At 38.8% G+C, this 18,428-nt stretch overlaps 1 protein-coding gene across 1 annotated transcript; it reads left to right on the forward strand.

The window, feature by feature from the left end:
• Positions 1-2: 2 nt before the first annotated feature.
• Positions 3-13,586, forward strand: LOC117291538 (glutamine-dependent NAD(+) synthetase-like). Its single transcript, XM_033773327.1, has 18 exons — positions 3-173; positions 1,538-1,598; positions 2,457-2,573; positions 3,026-3,079; positions 3,476-3,617; positions 4,504-4,592; positions 5,459-5,576; positions 6,952-7,083; positions 7,735-7,812; positions 8,250-8,423; positions 8,974-9,076; positions 9,480-9,648; positions 9,824-10,066; positions 10,722-10,853; positions 11,348-11,417; positions 11,583-11,711; positions 12,195-12,371; positions 12,908-13,586. Exons 1-18 carry the CDS (start codon positions 89-91, stop codon positions 13,388-13,390), a joined length of 2,556 nt encoding a protein of 851 aa, XP_033629218.1. The 5' UTR covers positions 3-88; the 3' UTR covers positions 13,391-13,586.
• Positions 13,587-18,428: the final 4,842 nt, after the last annotated feature.

Below are 18,428 nucleotides of genomic sequence, written 5' to 3' on the forward strand. Positions count from 1 at the left end.
GTCAGGTGCTTGTTCATGTGTGTTTGGATGGTTTATAACCGATCACCTTCAATCTGCTGACTGAGGTAAATCTCACTTTTCTGCAATCATGGGGAGAAAAGTGGTATTGGCAACATGCACGTTAAACCAGTGGGCAATGGACTTCGAGGGAAATTGCAAACGCATCTTGAAAAGTGAGTGATTTGTTAATAAGAAATTGACTTTTGTTGAGCAAATTATAAAACCCTGCTGAGAATGATTGGTAGTGTTTTTCTTATAGTAATTTATTTTCTATGGGGGCGGGGGGGGGGAGGGGTTGGCTAGTTACTGGGCAGGAGGGGAGTGCTGCAAGTGCAGGACAGACTGTAGATTTTTTCTACAATCTCGGCAAAAATGCCAGGGCCACCTATTTGCGACATGAACTTGAAAGGATAGATAAACATTCTGATGCCCCTACCAAATTTTTGGTGCGCAGACCCCACAACACAATCAATGAAGCCAAAGGGGGCACTGACACGGGGGTCGAGGTGCGGGGATCCAATAAGATATGGCCGAGATTGTAGACAAAATAATTCGTTGCATTTTAATGCTAAAAAAGTAGAAACATTTTTTTGTTATTAGAAACAAGTGCAAATGTTTTTGTTTACCTGAGTACAGATCCCCAGTTGTTGGGTCTTAACAGAATCATAGGTTTTTGTTGTCGCACTCGGTGACTTGCTACATTTACTAGGGACAAGGGAGGGGGTGCCAAATACACCTCCACATACCCCTCCGTATTAAGTTGACTTTGATAATGTTTTCTGTAAATGTGTCCGACTATAATTTAATTTAAAGGAAACTCAACTTGAACATTTTCTATTTGACTTTTGAGTATTGACTTTAACTTTATATCATAGGTTGTATCCCCCCCCCCTTTCCCCTTTTCCCCTTCTGATTAGAGGCAATGTCTTTTCATACATGTCTTGGCTTGCTCCATAGATATGATTACTTCTATAAAAACTTCTTGGTGCAAAACTATACCTTTGGCCATTAGGTACAACCATGGTCCTATGTACACCATTTACAAAGGGCGTCTTACATTAATGAGATTACCAAGTGAAGTTGAGTCAATTACAGAGGACGTCTTACATTAATGAGATTACCAAGTGAAGTTGAGTTAATTTGTATGGATAATCAAGACCATCCTTTTAGTGTGCAATAATTGAGTGTACGGTCAGAATCACAAACTTTGTGAATTAACAAAGGTTCAAAGTGTGTGATGGTCATAAGAAATTTGTTAAATTTTCTTGCCTTGAAGCAGAGGGAGGTACCGTAGTGATAGTGAATATTTGGTTAATATAAAAAATAAACTGATGCGCCAGTAGTTGTTAGCCCTCTTGCGCCATCTTTGTAGTTTGCGCTTTACTCCGTCTGCGCTGCGGCTGTGTATTGTGGAGAGAAATTCAATAATAATTATAAAAAGTTACCAATAATGCACTCATTTGTTTGTCACTCATCCTAAAATCTGCATTGCTTTTCATCATTTAACAAAAAACAATCCTTGTTTTGATTTTGCCAGGTATTGAAATTGCAAAGTCAATGGGAGCAAAATACCGTCTTGGACCAGAGCTTGAAATATGGTAGGTGTGACCATAGACAAAGGACAGAGAGTGTGGCTACCGAACACAGACTCCAACAATTCATTATTCAAATAGAAAATGAGATTGGTTGTTTCCTCCTAAGCAGGATACAGCACTTATGAACTGGGCCCAATCTCATAGAGCTGTTTTTCAAAGCATAAACAAGTTGCTAAGCACAACAAAATCATGGTTACCAGAATAAGGTTACCAGCCACAACACCTTTTTTTACTTACTGCTATACAGTTGTGCTTAGCAGAAATTTTGTTTGCTTTAAGCAGTTCTATGCAGTTGGGCCCTGGGCAAGAATGAAGGATTGCTCACTCCAACTGTGTGGACCCTGTTTCACATTTGACAAATAATTTCCCTGTGAAATTCCTAGGAATAACTAACCCCTGCAAACTCCTGGGAATTGGTCATTTCCCGGGAAAACAAATTTCCCTACTTGGGAGTTAAGGTTAAGGAAGATAACCCCTTGGGTTATCGAGAATTGCATTGTTGAGTGTGAAACAAGCATTATAAGATTGTAGTGTGGTTCAAACTCCCCAGGAATTTCGTATGGTTTTATTTCCTGGGAATTGGCTCTGTAATGTAAAAAGGGCTTTAATATGTAGTTGTGGTAAAACAAAATCACAATTTGCACTGTATTCACTGCTTTAGTTGATAATGCATGTTACTTCAGAAGGGGTTATGAATTGGTATACTAAATGGCACATGCAGTCAAGCAAAATATTGGTATATATTTTTTGTTTGTTGTGGGCACGGGGTAAGTTTTTTTTCTTTTGTTCAGTCTTTCACTGTGGTTTTACAAACTGGTTTTCTGTTTCTGTGTTTTTATTTATTTTGTTTAATCATTTCAGTGGATACGGATGCAATGATCACTTCTACGAGTCCGATACTTGTCTGCACTCTTTTCAAGTCTTGGCTGAACTGCTCAAGTCAAAGGTCACAGAGGACATCATTTGTGATGTTGGGATGTGAGTATCTTAGTTTTCCAATAAGAGTGGCTTCTTGTATAGCATTAAAATCTATCATACAGTGATGCATGGTGCTGTAACATTATTTCCCCCAGACAAAATTAGTAAAATAATGTTACAAAAATAATTTTCGTCTCCTGAGCCGAAAATGATTTGTGTGACATTGTTTTACTCATTTCTCAAATACTACAGCACCTCAGCAACTAATGTTTTCATTATCTTCAAACAGTGTAAGTTTATTAATGAAAAACTGTGGACATTGTGTTTTTTGTCCTACACAAAGTACTCAAACCCCCCTAAGTTCAATGGGAATTAAGAAACGAGAGAAGAATATCTTTAAGTTTTAATATGCTCAGAAAAATATGTTTGTTGCCTTGAAAAGGTAGCTATGGATGAGTAACAGTAACTAAAAATGTTTTAAGATCAGGCTTTCCCTTCTTAATTGTCAACAGGCCTGTTCTACACAAAGGAGTGCGCTACAATACAAGGGTTATATTCCTCAACAGGTAGGTAGACACACAATAATAATAATAATAACTGTTTTTTATATATCGCTTTATGTCTTGCTTAAGGACACAAGTGTCACGACTGGGACTTGAACCCACACTCTGCTGATCAGAAACACCAGAGTTTGAATTCGGTGCTCTTAACCACTCGACCATGACACTTCCACATAAGTTGTCTGTGAAAAGAAATATAGCGCATTTCACAATAACCGTCTCAATGCGCTCTACATTACCGCCTGGTCATTGGGCCAATTACAAAGCCAAACCCTTATGTACTATCATTTTGTCTATATTATAGCATTTTGTATTATATTTTCTTTTTTAATGAATGTGATTACTGCAACATTGAATAGACTTATTATGATTGAAATTGGATGTAAAATGTATGTCCTGCAGAAAGATCTTGCTCATCAAGCCAAAGACTGACATGGCAAACTACGGGAACTACCGGGAGTTACGATGGTTCAAAGGTTGGGTCAAGGCCCGCACCATTGAGGAATACTTTCTACCCAGAATGATCACAAATATCACAAACCAGGTATGGCAAATAATAATAATGTCATAATAAATATTTAGTCAATCACCGCAGACCCACAAGCAGTATCTAGCGCCCTCAGTGGCATCGCCATAGCAAGTTCTGTTTTGATTTAATAGACAGGCACAACAAAAAGCTAGTTGACGCTTACATACTCGGGCGTCATTCACTTCCGTTTATGCAAATGAGCAATGATGTAGACATTGGGCCAATCAGCTGGGTCCAGGACCATACATTCTTCACAGGAAAGCTTACTTCCGTTCAGCTTTCTTTGGGCATGCATTAATTTCGCCTTTACAAATAACGCGGCAATGGTTTACAAAGCGAACCAAGACTCTACTCTGATAGATTTTAAGTTTGCACCAAGAATAAAGAACATTAATTTTGGTTTTACTGTATAGACCATGTGACCCATGTTTACATTCAAACTGCGCTCTGTTGAAAAAACACTGTATACGTCATGTTTCGCCGGGCAAAAAGAAGCGTAGTCATGGTAAGATTGCATACACTTTCTAGCTGGCTGCCAAAACACAAAGGTTTTGCCCAGCGGTATGCGCGCGAATCAAGTTATGGTTTTCGAGTGACGTCAGAGGTCACATCGTCTTTACTCGGTACTTTCCTGAGTTTTGTGAAAAAAAATCACAGGCATATTACTGGGTTGGGTTTTCAACGCACGACCCTTGCAATCCTAGAGCAGCGTCTCACTAACAAGACCCAGTATTGATGTTGGAGTTAACTATCCTCCACTGCTACACCCGTCACATGAGCACAGAATTGAGTGATAAGCAGCGCTATAAAAGTAGGCCCAGATCGCGATTTGGAAAAAAAAAAAAATTATGAATTTCATTCCAGGTTTTCCGTTTATTGTGTTGGTTGGTCATTCCTTCAGATAACGGTTCCTATTGGAGATGGGGTAATCTCCACGAGAGATACATGCATCGGGTCAGAGGTGTGTGAAGGTCTATGGACAGCAAACAGGTGAGCTAAAGCAAATTAAGTGAAGGGGTTTTCACACTACTTTCATTTCGAACCGTGTCAAAACCTATCCGGGTCCTCTCCGGTTCAGCCTCGCTTTTTTTTTTCGACATGGATCAGAGATAAGTAACAATCACACTGGTGTTAACGTGAACCGGCTAATGCGCTAATTCAATTTCGATCCGGATTGAGATTTTCAACCCTGGTCCCTACCAAGGTTGATGTCAATCCAGCTAGAGCATGCTACCCGGAGCGGAGGCGGGTTGAAATTTGTACAGTATGCAACGGGGTGAACAAAATCTCTGGTTCGGAACCATGTTCTGACCCTGAGATTTTGGACAGTGTCAAAAGGCTGTAAGTAAGGTTTTGCAGTGACACCATGTGTGTTTCTACTTGGCAGGTAGATTATGTTCGTCTTAAGTGTCTTGCTATATATTCTACTACCACAGAGTAGATTTTCTGAATTTGGGAGGCTTCTCAGTTTCTGAAAAAAACTGTCCTGCTTATTAACTACTACCTGGGCGGAAGGTATATAGAAAATTGGCTGGGACTACTACTTTAGCTTATAGGATCACTACTAACTGCACTACCACGAAGTGTGTTCTTAATTTGTCTCAACGTTTCAACTAGCTTGCTCTAGTCCTCGTCAGGAGACTGTAAGATATATTGCACTGCCACACCATACAGTCCCAATCTGGCCTATGATCGGGGTAGGGCATGCCATTGGTAGATTCACTGTCTGAGTCTGCAGTGTCAAGTCCAGAATCCTCGTCTCTGTTACTTCTCACAAATTAAATGCTAGGAATGAGTTCCGAAAAAAGCAGTAAAGTTTGATGCCATGTTAGCCTGAGTTGTCTTTGTTTGTTCAGCCCTCATATAGCCATGAGTTTAGATGGTGTTGAGATCATCACCAACGGAAGCGGTAGCCACCATGAACTCAGGAAATGTCATACGGTGATTGACTTGGTGAAGGCAGCCACTTACAAGGTTCGTTCAGTTGCGAATCTTTAATAACAACGTGGGGATTTTTTTTTTACCCTCACACAGATGTAAACAAAACAGTCGCTAAATGGAGAACACTGGTATTTGAAGCAGAGTAATGGTGGCAAGCGTTATTATAATAGCTAAGACAAGATACATCTAATAGTAATAATAAGAAGACTTGTAATGCGCACGTATCCACCCTGCTGGGTGTTCAAGGCGCAATAAGATTTCAATCTGCATAAGATTTTTCAAGAGTGTCCTAAAAGATACTTGGTACTTTCCTGAGTTCTATGAACAAAATTCCACAGGCAAATTTGCGTGTGGATTGTGTTCACAGAACTTGGGAAAGTACTGAGTATACAGTGCTTTATGGAGCAAAACAAAAGTAACATTTTTTAACCTGAATGAAAAAATTAACATCTATTCAATGTGGGGAATGCACGCAATTTTGGGAAAAATATTTTGTCACGTTTTTCAAAAAACCATGTACTTGAGCAACTTTTGACACCCTACTGGCTGCTATGTGTTTTGCTTGTGATTGCCATGGTATCTAAACGTGTCACACAAAGCTTCATAAAGCCTATTAGCCAAAACAAATGTTTAGCACTTAATAAAAACTTGCTAACCATAATTAAGTTACAGGCCATAAAGTTGACATTGTGACTGGTACCCGCTCATTATTAGGTAAGCAAAGGGGCTGCCACAAAGCTGCCACCCTGATTCTGCAGAAAGTTCCCTGAAAATAAACCAATCTTTCCGTGGTCTGATGAACAACTTTGAAAATCTCCCTGATCATTGAAACTTTGTCCCAGTTGTGTCAAATGTAATTCTAAAGATCTCCCTGATGGTCATACAAAATCTCCCTGTTGCAAAATGCAAATGTTGACAGCTCTGCTGGCACTGTCTTGGCAGTATTTTCTACTTTTAAAACAGCAATTCTTTTTTTAAATTGTGTCTGAGTGCCTTGACTCAACTAGTCAACTTGACTCTATTCTCGTCTAGGTTTGTTCCCTATGGCTTTACACTATGGCGTGTTAGTTATGTACTAACTGTGAAGTACGTACTGTGAAGTTATGTATGGAAGTGTAGGATATTCAGGACAACCAATGAGAGCAAGGCTTACATAAGTTTGTGATGGCTTGATTAACATGGTTGATGAATAAGGATTGGTCTTGCAAAGTGAGTGGCGGGAGCATGTTTATTGTCACTTTGTCACAGCTTATTTTTGCTGAGACTTAACGTACCACGTGACACACGATGACGTCATCAACGTCATAACTCCACTGATATATTGCTACCATGAGGGATATTATGTATTCCGATTTTGAAACAATTATCATTAACAATTGACTTCGGACTTTGCCTTTTTTTCTCGCAGTGTGGCGGTATTTACATGTATTCCAATCTTCGAGGATGCGATGGAGAGAGAGTGTATTACCAAGGAGGTTCACTGATCGGCATCAATGGAAACATCGTCACTAGAGGAGAAAGTTTCTCATTAAAAGACGTGGTAGGTTGTTTTGAAGAAGAAGAAGAACAAAAATCGTTTCCCTTGAGAAAGACTCAAAAGATAAAGCTATTACAACTTGTTGTACTTGTTACACATATAATTTTTTTTTTTCTTTTTTTTTCTCTCTCAATTTTCAATAATTTATTTGTCCATCATTAAAAAGATAAAAAAGGAAAATTTATGTGTCAAAACATTGATAAAAAGCTCCAAGAAATAGAACAAAAAATACATAAATATTTATAAAAATATGATTAAAATATACACTGATGAAAGATAAGTAAAAACACAAACATATCTAAACAAAAACACCACATTAGCAAAAACTGCCCAAACCTCTCCACTCCCACTAGCCATAGGATAAAGATAATCAGTAAAAAAAAAAAAAAAAAAGGGCATTTATGAATGGGAATAAAAGAGTAGTAACTTGTTCTTAAACGGCAGTTTAAAACTGGCAGAGTCGTGGCCGTGTGATAAAGGCCACAGTTTTCGGCTCGGGCCTTTTCTGGTTATGTCCCCATTTCCAATTCTCCGCAATATTGTTTTTTGTTACTGTTTTTTGTATTCTCTGCTGGAATTGGAAATAAATGTCTTGAAATGAAAATGATTGTATCATCACAACATGATGCATTTACGTCTATATTTTTTTTACAGGATGTGGAGGTCGCAACTTTAGACCTAGAGGATGTCCGAGCGTATAAGGGGCAGATTAGCAGTAACAATCTCTATGCAGTATGTATTTTTGTTTTAGTATTACTGATCCTACGTCCTATATATTTGGTTTGCGGTAACACTATGTGTGTATCTACTTGCCGGGTAGATTTTGTTCTTAAGAGAACTGCTCTTGCTTTGTATTTACTACTTAACCTTGGAGTAGATTTTCAGAACCCGGGAGACTACTCAGTTGTGAAAAGAACTGTCCTACTACCCGGGCGGAAGGTAGTAAAACTCCTTCATTACTTCTACTTTGGCTAAAAAACTTCACTACCGCGGAGTGAGCTCTTAATTGGTCTCAGCGTTTCGACTAGCTTGCTCTAGTCAACGTCAGTCTCCACTCTTCTTCCAATCTCAGTCATGATATGAACATGAACAGAACATAACAACTTGTTCAAACAGCTTCTTGAAATTGTTGTATTTTTTTTTTAAGTCGGTATTTTTTTTATATTTAGGCCAGCGTTGCCAAGTCTTTTCCCCGGATCAAAGTGGAATTCTCCCTCTCCGGTGCAATGGACTCGTCTCTGAGAACCAATCAACCCATTCAATGTGCCCTCCCGACACCGGAGGAAGAGATAGCTCTAGCCCCAGCATGCTGGCTATGGGATTATCTTCGAAGGAGTGGCCAGGTAAATCCATTACTATGTTTAAAGTAGGGTTTGAAACATTGCATGGTGGAAATACGTTATGGAAAGGTATGCAGTAAATGAGTTGGGGTTGTTGTGAAAAGAACCGTTGGTTTCAACTTGATGTTAGATCAGTATGCTCTGAATGCTTCTGTGAACTCTAAGCTCTGAACGCTATTTCTATTTCTAAAATATTTCAAACTATTCTTTGTGTACTATATTAGCCCAGGCTGGTTTTTCGAACTATTGTTTGCATTTATACCGTAGGTCCTTTTGGTTGGTAAGCAGTTTTGCAACAGTTAATTCCATTTTCTGAAATATTTCTTTGTGTTCTATATTTTCCATGGCTGTTTTTTTCTCACAAATTTGTGCTTTTATACCAACGGTCCTTTTGGTTGTGTAACTAGTTTCCAAAAGCTAATTTCTGAAATGTTTCTTTGTGTACTATATTTGCACAGTCCGTTTTTTTTCTTAAGGTCCTTTTGGTTGGACAGCAGTTTCCAACAGCTAATTCTATTTTCTGAATTATTTCTTGTGTACTATATTTGTCCAGGCTGGTTTCTTCTTGCCGTTGAGTGGTGGTATTGATAGTTCAGCTACTGCATGCGTCATTGCTTCAATGTGTCGACTGGTTTGTCGTGCAGTCAAAGATGGAAGTAAGTCTACAGATTTAGGTTTCAATTCAAACATGAATGAAGAATGTCCTCCATTTGTAGAATTTCGATTTTATCAGTCTTAAAATTTCACCTTTGTGAGAGCAAGGCAATTTTTTTAATTTGTAAAGGGCACTTACATTTGGGAAAAATATAGGAAACAATTGAAATGGCACTAATTAAGGCCAAGAAATGAGTTGTGGCCTCCCCACCCCACAGGCTCGTTCACGCATGGTGCTGTCTTCAAATGTGGCTTTATGTGATTTTATATAAATACTTTTGATATATTTTTATATACAAATTTTCACACCAGGAAAAGGAATGTCATGTACTTTTTAACATGACTAATAAAATATTGAATTGATTTGAATTGACTTGATATGGAATTGATATGTTTTTGTGCCAGATGAGCAAGTTTTATCTGACATTCGTCGTGTGACGTCCGATCCCAGCTACACGCCAACCGATCCAAGTGAATTAGCCGGCAGAATCTTATTCACCTGTTACCTTGGTACGGTCAATTCGTCCGTCGATACGTACACAAGAGCTAAGAATCTGGCTGCGGAAATAGGATGGTGAGTTTTCTTCAAAACACCTGAGAGAACATAACAAGTCAAATTCAAACTTGCTCTATGTGTGTTTTAACAGCACTATTTACTCACAGAATTCCACAGATGAAGTTGTAGCGTTTAGTTTTAACAAAACTAGAAGAAACCAATTGACTCTCATTCAATATTTATCCTCTTGCAGCAGTCATACAGGTGTTACTATTGATTCTGCTGTCAACTCCACCGTAGACATCTTCAGTAAGGCTACGAACAAAGTGCCCGCATTCAAAACCAGGGGAGGCACTCCTAGAGAGAACCTTGCTCTGCAGAATGTGCAGGCTCGTACACGCATGGTGCTGTCCTACGTCTTTGCACAGCTTAGTCTATGGTCTCATGATAAACCAGGGGGACTGCTGGTGCTCGGCACGGCCAATGTGGATGAGAGGTTTGTTTAGAATGGTTATTTGTTTGTACTTAATATAATAATATAATAATAGTGGCGTTTTATATAGCACTCAGTGACGCTCAAGGGGCTTTAACATACAGTATTTTACTGCAAGGTATGTGGGACTATCTTTGAAGTATGAGACCTACTCCTTTTACATCATAGCCTCATGTAATAGTTTACAAGGTGCTGTGTCGCAATATGCAGTCAATCAAACAAGGAACACCAGGGGCGAACACCTTCTCTTTTCAATAGTATAAGTGCACTGGGTTCTTTTACGTGCGTAACACAAAACATGGGACCAATGGCTTTATGTCCCATGCGAAGGACGAAGTATCACGGTTAAGTGTCTTGCTGAAGGACAGAGGTGTCACGGTTGGGACTCAAACCCACACTCTGCTAATCAGAAAGACCAGAGTTTGAATCCGGTGCTCTTAACCGCTCGGCCACGACATGCCAAGTATTGAAACCACAAGGGAAACTAACTGGGTTAATTTGTAAAATAGTTTGGGGTTGAACATCTAACAGCACAAGTACTAGTCTTATAAATAATTTAGTGTATGTAGATACTTGATTATGACCAGCTTCTTATGATGCTTCATCTTGCGTTGGTACCTTGACTATGACCAGAGTATTATAATGTTTGTTTTGACAGTTTGCGTGGTTACCTGACTAAGTATGATTGCTCCAGTGCGGATGTGAACCCCATAGGTGGCATCAGTAAGACAGATTTAAGAGGTTTCATCAAGTACGCTATGGAGAACTTCAATCTACCATCACTTGGAGGGTGAGATTATATTGCCAATCCTACTTTTTCCCAAGCGCCAAAATATCATGCCAGAATAAACAAAATCAAAGTCTATAGTCTTGGTCTGGCAGTTTGCCTTAAAGGGAGGGTTAAACATTGTTGACCACAAAAACTAACTGGGTAAGAAGCACTACAGCTGTTGATAGTGTATTACAATTTGAGAAATGATTCCCTTCAGGAATGTGGTTTCAGAGAGAGATTAGAAAACGTTTCAATCTAGGTAGTGGTGTCTTGCCTCGCCTTCCACCTCTGGGACCCTGGTTTGAATCCCACTGGGGAGCACTATGTGGATTGGGTTTTCAGTCCCTACTTGACTGCGTGGGCTTTCCCTGGAGTAATTCTCGCGGGTTTTCCTCCCACATCTAAAACTGAAATTTCTTCATCATTTCTCTGCTCGTTTGGCTTTAATTAGAGCATTGAGAATATATTTATCAAGACCCAGAAATTCAGAATGTGTATGCTTCTCTTTGAAGGATCATGGACGCACCCCCATCAGCTGAGCTGGAGCCGCTTTCAGACGGAAACATTGCACAAACAGATGAGGTGCGTAATTGTAATAATAAACTGCTCTTATAAAGCGCATAACACACAGAGTCCCAATGCGCTGTACAAAGTCAATATTGAACACAAACACAAGCTGCGAGTAAGGATGACTAGCCTCCTAAATTATTACTATTATTATTATTATGTTGTATGTATGGAATACAGGCAGACATGGGAATGACATATTCCGAGTTATCTACTTACGGACGACTGAGGAAGATAGCAATGTGTGGACCATACAGCATGTTCTGCAAGCTTGTTCCTGAATGGAGTGATACATGCACACCCTCACAGGTACTACAAAGTGTTGGCATGAATCATGGGGTTTTGTTTGCCCATTATTAATATGTATGCAAGTTCTCTGTGGTTAACGCACAGCCTGGCCTGCTACTAATTTTCCTGCTAAACCTGTCAATAAGGCTTGCGCTTGAACAATTTGTTCTGCTCAAGTAAGCAGATAAATGTCTTACCGTTCTTACCGTTAGACTGGCCCCAGCAGCCCAGCAGGATTAATCCTATCTCAAGTAAGGACGAGTAACCCGTCCTAACTTACGAATGGTTCAATTCATCGTAACTTTCTCTGATACGAAACTTAACTTGTCCTAAGTCCTAAGATTAATCCCAAGTAAGGAAGAGTTTGGTGGTGAGAGCAACGGCAGGCATACTACCTTTTTTCTGCACTGTACGTTTACCGGCATGCATTAGAACAACAATGGGTTTCTGTGTTTAACACCAGTGCTTGGTTTTCATTAACTCATTTCCTTTTGTTCTTCCAAGGTTGCTGAGAAAGTGAAGCATTTCTTCCGTTGTTACTCCATCAATAGACACAAGATGACCACTCTAACCCCAGCCTATCACGCTGAGAGCTACGCCACAGACGACAACCGCTTTGACCTGCGCCAGTTTCTCTACAACACCAAGTGGTCCTGGCAGTTCAAATGCATTGATGAAGAGGTCAGTGTGAGGCGTTATTTCCCCGTAACTAAATATCTCTTGATAATCCCTGAAACTCACCTTAATAATATCCAATATTTAAAGGTACTGGACACCGTTTGTTATTACTCAAAATAGTTGCTAGCGTAAAAACTTACTTGGTAACAAGCAATGTGGGGCTGTAATTGATAGTATAAAGCATTGTGAGAAACGACTCCCTCTGAAGTAGGATAGTTTTTGAGAAAGAGGTAATTTCTCACTCAAATATTAAAAGAAGCCTTTTATCAGGCATCTGAAAGCACACAAATTTGTGCAAAAGGGGTGTTTTTTCTTTCATAATTCTCTTGCAACTTTGATGACCAATTGAACCCAAAATTTCACAGATTTGTTATTTTATGCATATGTTGGGATACACTAAGTTAGAATACTGGTCTTTGACAATAACCAAAGGTGTCCAGTGCCTTTAACTTTAATTGCAAAGTGAGACACATTGAAGTCATGAGAATCTCATCCCTGCAGTCTGAAAAATGTTCTGCTCTTTTTCCTTGCTTGCTCAGGTTGAACGATTGAAAACAAAGAACCTTCAACTGACGAGAGAGAATCTTCCATCAGATATCTCGGATGGAAAAGAAACGAGCACCCATCGTGCACAGACATCTTCAGCTACGACCTCAACAGAGGTCATTAGGGGTCACGGTGAGGCCATGACCCACAATACACTGGCGCAGTCGGACAGTGATGTCCCTACAGCACCAGTGGTGACAGTCACACCAGCAGGTGACAATGGGTCCAGCGATGACAGTGACAGTGACACTGTTAAAGCAACCGCAGGTTCCAGCCCAAGATCTGAGGTCAGATCATTGGCATCTCCCCACGTGTTGAGGAAGAGAGGTCACGGTGGTGACGTCAAAGACGGCGAAGTCGGGGATGATGTCACCAAGAAGATCAGGAAGGACGTGGGTAATGGAAATAACAATAATGCCAACTATAGCAAGAAACGGTCGCCATTGAAGCGAGTGGCAGAATGGTTGAAACAGTAAGAATTGAACGTCCATGAAGTGGGGAACTTTCGCTTGTTTCAGCCATAATGGGTTTCCTGTATTCAAACAATGAAAGCAAACTGAGGCTGGAAGGGTCAAAGAGCATGACCATTTGTTGTTATAGGACTTGAGGCATTGCATGGTATGATATAATAATATATATTTGGTTTGCGGTAACACCATGTGTGTATCTACTTGCCAGGTAGAGTTTGTTCTTTACTTTGTTTTGCTTTATTTTCTACTTCCCCGGAGTAGATTTTTGGAATTCGGGAGACTTCTCAGTTCTGAAAAGAACTGTCTTGCTTTTTACCTACTACCTGGGCAGAAGATAGAAAAACGACCGGGACTACTATTTTAGCTTATAAGTGAATTGTAATTAACTTCAATACCACCAGTTCTTAATTGGTCTCAATGTTTTGACTAGCCTGCTCTAATCACCGTCAGGAGACTTTTGTGGAATGAGAAATGGTCTTCATTATAATTAGTGTAAATCGGGTATTATGGGAACAGTGGTAGGAATCAGGTTGGCTTTAGTTGCTTTTAATCTCTGTGGACCCAGGTTGAACTCCCGTCTCACGTTGGTCCACGTAGTGTTTTGAGTATCTACATTGTGTGGACCTCTTGTGTTCTCGGGTCCACACTTTCTTGAATAGTTTTCCTTGTGGTTTACTACTTGAGATTTTCGTGTATCAGGTTTCAATACAATCATAACAATATCAAAGTCTTATATAGCGCACGTATCTACCAACAAGGTACTCAAGGCGTAAAGGTATACATTTATACAGAAAGACAGGTTATTGAAAGTTTTGAATTTTCTCATTTTCTTCCGAGGGCAATAAATTGTTGGATTGGTAAATTAACATCAAAGTATTAACAAGACCCTCATTTGGACATGTTTGCTAGAGACATAGTTTTTAAAACTTTTTTTGTTTAGTTTATTTCAGATGAGGTATAGAGTCTGTATATATCTGGTAAAGGGCGATAATGTGTGTGAATGGGCATAATGTGTACATTTTGGCAGAAAATTCAAACATAGTAATTTTATTTGTTTAATACTTTGATGGTTTTATATTCTAAACATTTTGTACCTAAAATTACCCATAAGCGATTTATGTTGAAAAATAGCAGCAGTATATCATGCGAGTGCAGAGAAATTAATTTTGAACTTATTTAAATTATAGAACAGTGGTGTCGTAAGAAGCCCTGTGATAGTGCCTTTTAAAATTAATGGGACATATATTCCTTGTATGGGGCTTAACCCCTAAAGTCAATAGTGGCTGCAAGCGGCAGGTACCAAAATGCCCAGAGCGGGCGCAAACGACCGCATATTTGACAAACTTTTGCTCAAACTATAGAGTCAAAGAAAACATACAGGACCGAGTTGACATTTTCCAATGTTTCATATGTACACATAGAATCGACAACTCAAAGAAAAAGATATTTACTTCTGTTTCTTGTTTATTATCCTGGCATTTTTCCTGAGAAAAAAAAGTGCAAAAAAATCAACAAGATTAGAGTGGTCTCTCCTGGGACCAACTCTATAAGAGCTGCTTATAACAAATTTGCTGATAAGAAAATGGTTACCAAGACAATAGACGTCATGTGTGTGTGTGTACGTTTTTTTTACTGGTTTTCGGCTTATTTTTGTTAATAGCAGAATATTTTCAAGCAATTTATTTTTCTTCTCTGAATATGCAGCTGTATAACATCTTTTGGAGAAACTACAATTTTACGCTGGTGTAGTGATAGAAGCCAGAGTCAGTTTTGAGCAGTTTGATGCCAAACCATTCATGGACCTTAATGTTTAACGTATGACATGGAAACTTTACTGCAACTTGTATATTATTTTCATTGATTGGACAACTCAGTTGAAAGTTAGTTGTGATATTAACTACAGTGTATATTATAAATGTACACAATTATTGTTATGACATTGTGTTATGTCAAATTGATCACGAGTCTGACCTAACTGAGCATGATTTAACTGAGACTGCAATAGCATGTTTTGCATGCCTGCATGATGTATTCATTATATATTTTAAAATTTCCCAAAGAGAGATTTCTTTTGGCATCCAATACGACCAGTTTGATGGAATGCACTTGTAGCCACTAAAATTTGTCGAGGATTGAAACAATCAAACTTGATTATAAAAACGAAGCATATTTATGGCAGCATATTTATGGCAACATTTTGCAACATTATTCATCTTGGGGAGAGGGGTAACAACTGTGAAGTATTAATAGAGCGCTTGCATGTGTTGAAGCTTAAAAGCCTGTGCATGATGCATGCTTGATTGTAAGTTGACTCAAGTAAAGGAGTTACGGACTATGTACGTTTGTAGCATTGCAAATGCGTAATTCACACGACTGGTACAGCACACGTTCGACACTAAATGACTTCGCTCATATCCAATTGTGCAAGTCGACAGGTGGTTCCCATGTAAAGTTGTGCAAATTGAAACATGTAAGAAATAATTTGTTCGCACCAACTTCCCTTTGAAGTTTACCTCCCAATCGATAAAGGTATTCAAATTGAAGTGGTTTTTTTTTTATTATTCTGCATAAGGTTTCACTGTTAGGCCTGAATCTTATCAAATGGCAATGGTGTAATAAATTTTGCATGACACTAACACAATGAATAAATAATCCATTGTAGGTCCATATGAAGAAATAAAGAGCAAAATATCATTCACAACTCAGTGTGGACTTCAAGTTGTATTTTTTTCACAAACAGAGTTTCTTATTGTTTTGTATAAAATTGCTTCATTTTGTGTTTATTTATAAATCCAAACTGATAGTGGTACACGTATAATTATTACCAACAAAACTAATGCAGGTGTTCATTTTATTCTACACATATTAAATTATTATGTTTCAAAATAAGCACTTGTTACCGTTATTAAGTATAGGTTCAAAAAGCACCGCAGTTGGGGGGGGGGAGGGGGTAAATGGACCTTCACCATCATGGCACATGAACTCCTGCCAAGGGAGTTAAGAGCTTTGTGTGTCAGACCGTACTAGACTGCCACATATAGCTCGTTTTGACTGTTCAGATTCCTTTGCTTCATTTCACAAAGAGCTAAGGTTGCAGGATCTTAAGATCAAATCAACTGTAATTGCTAAGCAGAGTGTGATGTCACACTACAAATTGTTATGGTAAAACCGACAACTCATCTTATTCTTGTCGTAATTGCTAAACAAAGTGTGAAAGTGTTGTCACAATACAAATCACTTTATTAGCAATGGTCGATTTCATAGATTCTCTTAGCTCTCCTAATGACCCAACTTACTCTAAGTTGCCACAATCGCACCTCTCCAATTTGGGGGCAAAATCAACGCAACCATGGGGCTTTGAAAGTTGACCAGAAGTTTTTCTACAGGACCAGAGTCACAGAGAGAGACTTTCTGCACATTTTTTAAAATATTAGGTGACAGTTTTGAAGTGAGCAAGTACTAAGAGAAGATGTATACATCTTACTTGTAAAATGGACAGGTTCATAAAGTCGCAAATAGCAAAATATCAAGAGAGGGAGCTGTTCGAACCCACACAAAGATATAGGCCATACGTGCGCATGTCGTGCATGACAACATACACCACGGTAGCAAATGCCCCATCTGCCTACCCATAATGCATTGCTGTTCTGAATCGCGATAAACCTTGTGTACAAACATGTACTTTATAGATGTTAAATTTGCATCAGGGATACAGAATATTATTTAGTTTTACCCACACACCGATGTGTAAACAGCACTGTATACTGGGTACTTTCCCTAATAGGAGAGGGTAGCAGACACAGCCTTGTGTGACAGGGGTTTCAAGGGGTTAATACACTGGAACCAGAGACTTGACCTATGAACCTTGACTTTTGACCCCCTTGTTCTGTCTTATTAAAGTCATACACAAATTGAGCAGTTGCAGGCATGAATTGATTGCTTTTCAAGAATAAGTAAAACAATTTTTATACAAGATTCGTAGTGAATAATATCTTTTACAAAAGTTAGCTTATTACACTGGTTTTTTTTTCTTCTTAAAAGATTATACAAAAAACTCTATATTCCATTAAAATACTCTACTGGTTAAAATTACTGAAAAGTTTCACAACCACCCAACTGATGATTCTGTAAAAAAAAAAAGGGGGGCAGTTATTTACAGTGAAATGTTGTCCTGATCACAACAGAAGTTTTCCACTTAGGCCCAAAAACAAAATACCAGTTGATCGTCCCCTCCCTCATCCTTTTTTGAGGCCGCATCCTTTTTATAATTTTTTTTATATTTAACATTTTGTTGTTAAAAAAGACACATTTTCTGTGTATTTCTCATAAAACTTACTAATCTTTTAAGAACTTGCGACTACATCAAGTGGCGACTTTAAAACTGAAGAATTGGTGGCCACCTTTGAATGAAATAAAAAATGACAAATAAAAAGGCCCTCATCCTCCTCTTTTTGGAAAAACCCGGACAATCAAATGCTATTTATTTTTACTTTGCCTTACATGAACAAAAATAATTCCACGTCGAGTAAAAAAAAACAGGGTGAGTAAGTCTAAACCCCACTATAATGGCAAGACAAGAGGCCAGTAGAATATTAAGTGCATAAATAACCATAATACAAAGACATGTTGAGGTTCTTTTCTAATACGAACCAGAATATTCTACAACTCCAGTTTCAACATAATGTAAAGGTAGGTTGAAAGGTAGCACTCACTGGCTGCAGTTGAATGCTTTATTGTAATAATAAATAATAATAGTCAATTCTTTGTTCAACCCAAAAAATCATTTCAAAATTTACCCTGTCAGTTTCCCTTGTGGTTTATATTGATATCTGAAACAAAAAGTCACATCCCCTTAAGGTGATCCCCTGGCTGCCGCCTCCCAGATTGTATCGTAATTTGGGTGTGATCCCTGGCTACATGGCAGTCAACGGTTGTATGGCTTGTGACTGGCAACCCCGAACAAAGACATTGACAAAATAGGGACACCGCCAATATAGGGCTAGATAGCTCAGTTGGTAGAGCGCCGGCACGTTAATTCGGAGGT

This window comes from Asterias rubens, chromosome 6, assembly GCF_902459465.1.
Source record: "Asterias rubens chromosome 6, eAstRub1.3, whole genome shotgun sequence".
In the NCBI taxonomy this organism is placed as follows: domain Eukaryota; kingdom Metazoa; phylum Echinodermata; class Asteroidea; order Forcipulatida; family Asteriidae; genus Asterias; species Asterias rubens.

Bases quoted from the DNA above. Each gene is read 5' to 3' on its own strand.
- LOC117291538 (XM_033773327.1), top strand. From the start codon at position 89: ATGGGGAGAAAAGTGGTATTGGCAACATGCACGTTAAACCAGTGGGCA. The intron at 10,067-10,721 runs GTTTGTTTAGAA...TTGTTTTGACAG, and splicing joins ACGGCCAATGTGGATGAGAG to TTTGCGTGGTTACCTGACTA. The intron at 11,418-11,582 runs GTGCGTAATTGT...TATGGAATACAG, and splicing joins ACATTGCACAAACAGATGAG to GCAGACATGGGAATGACATA.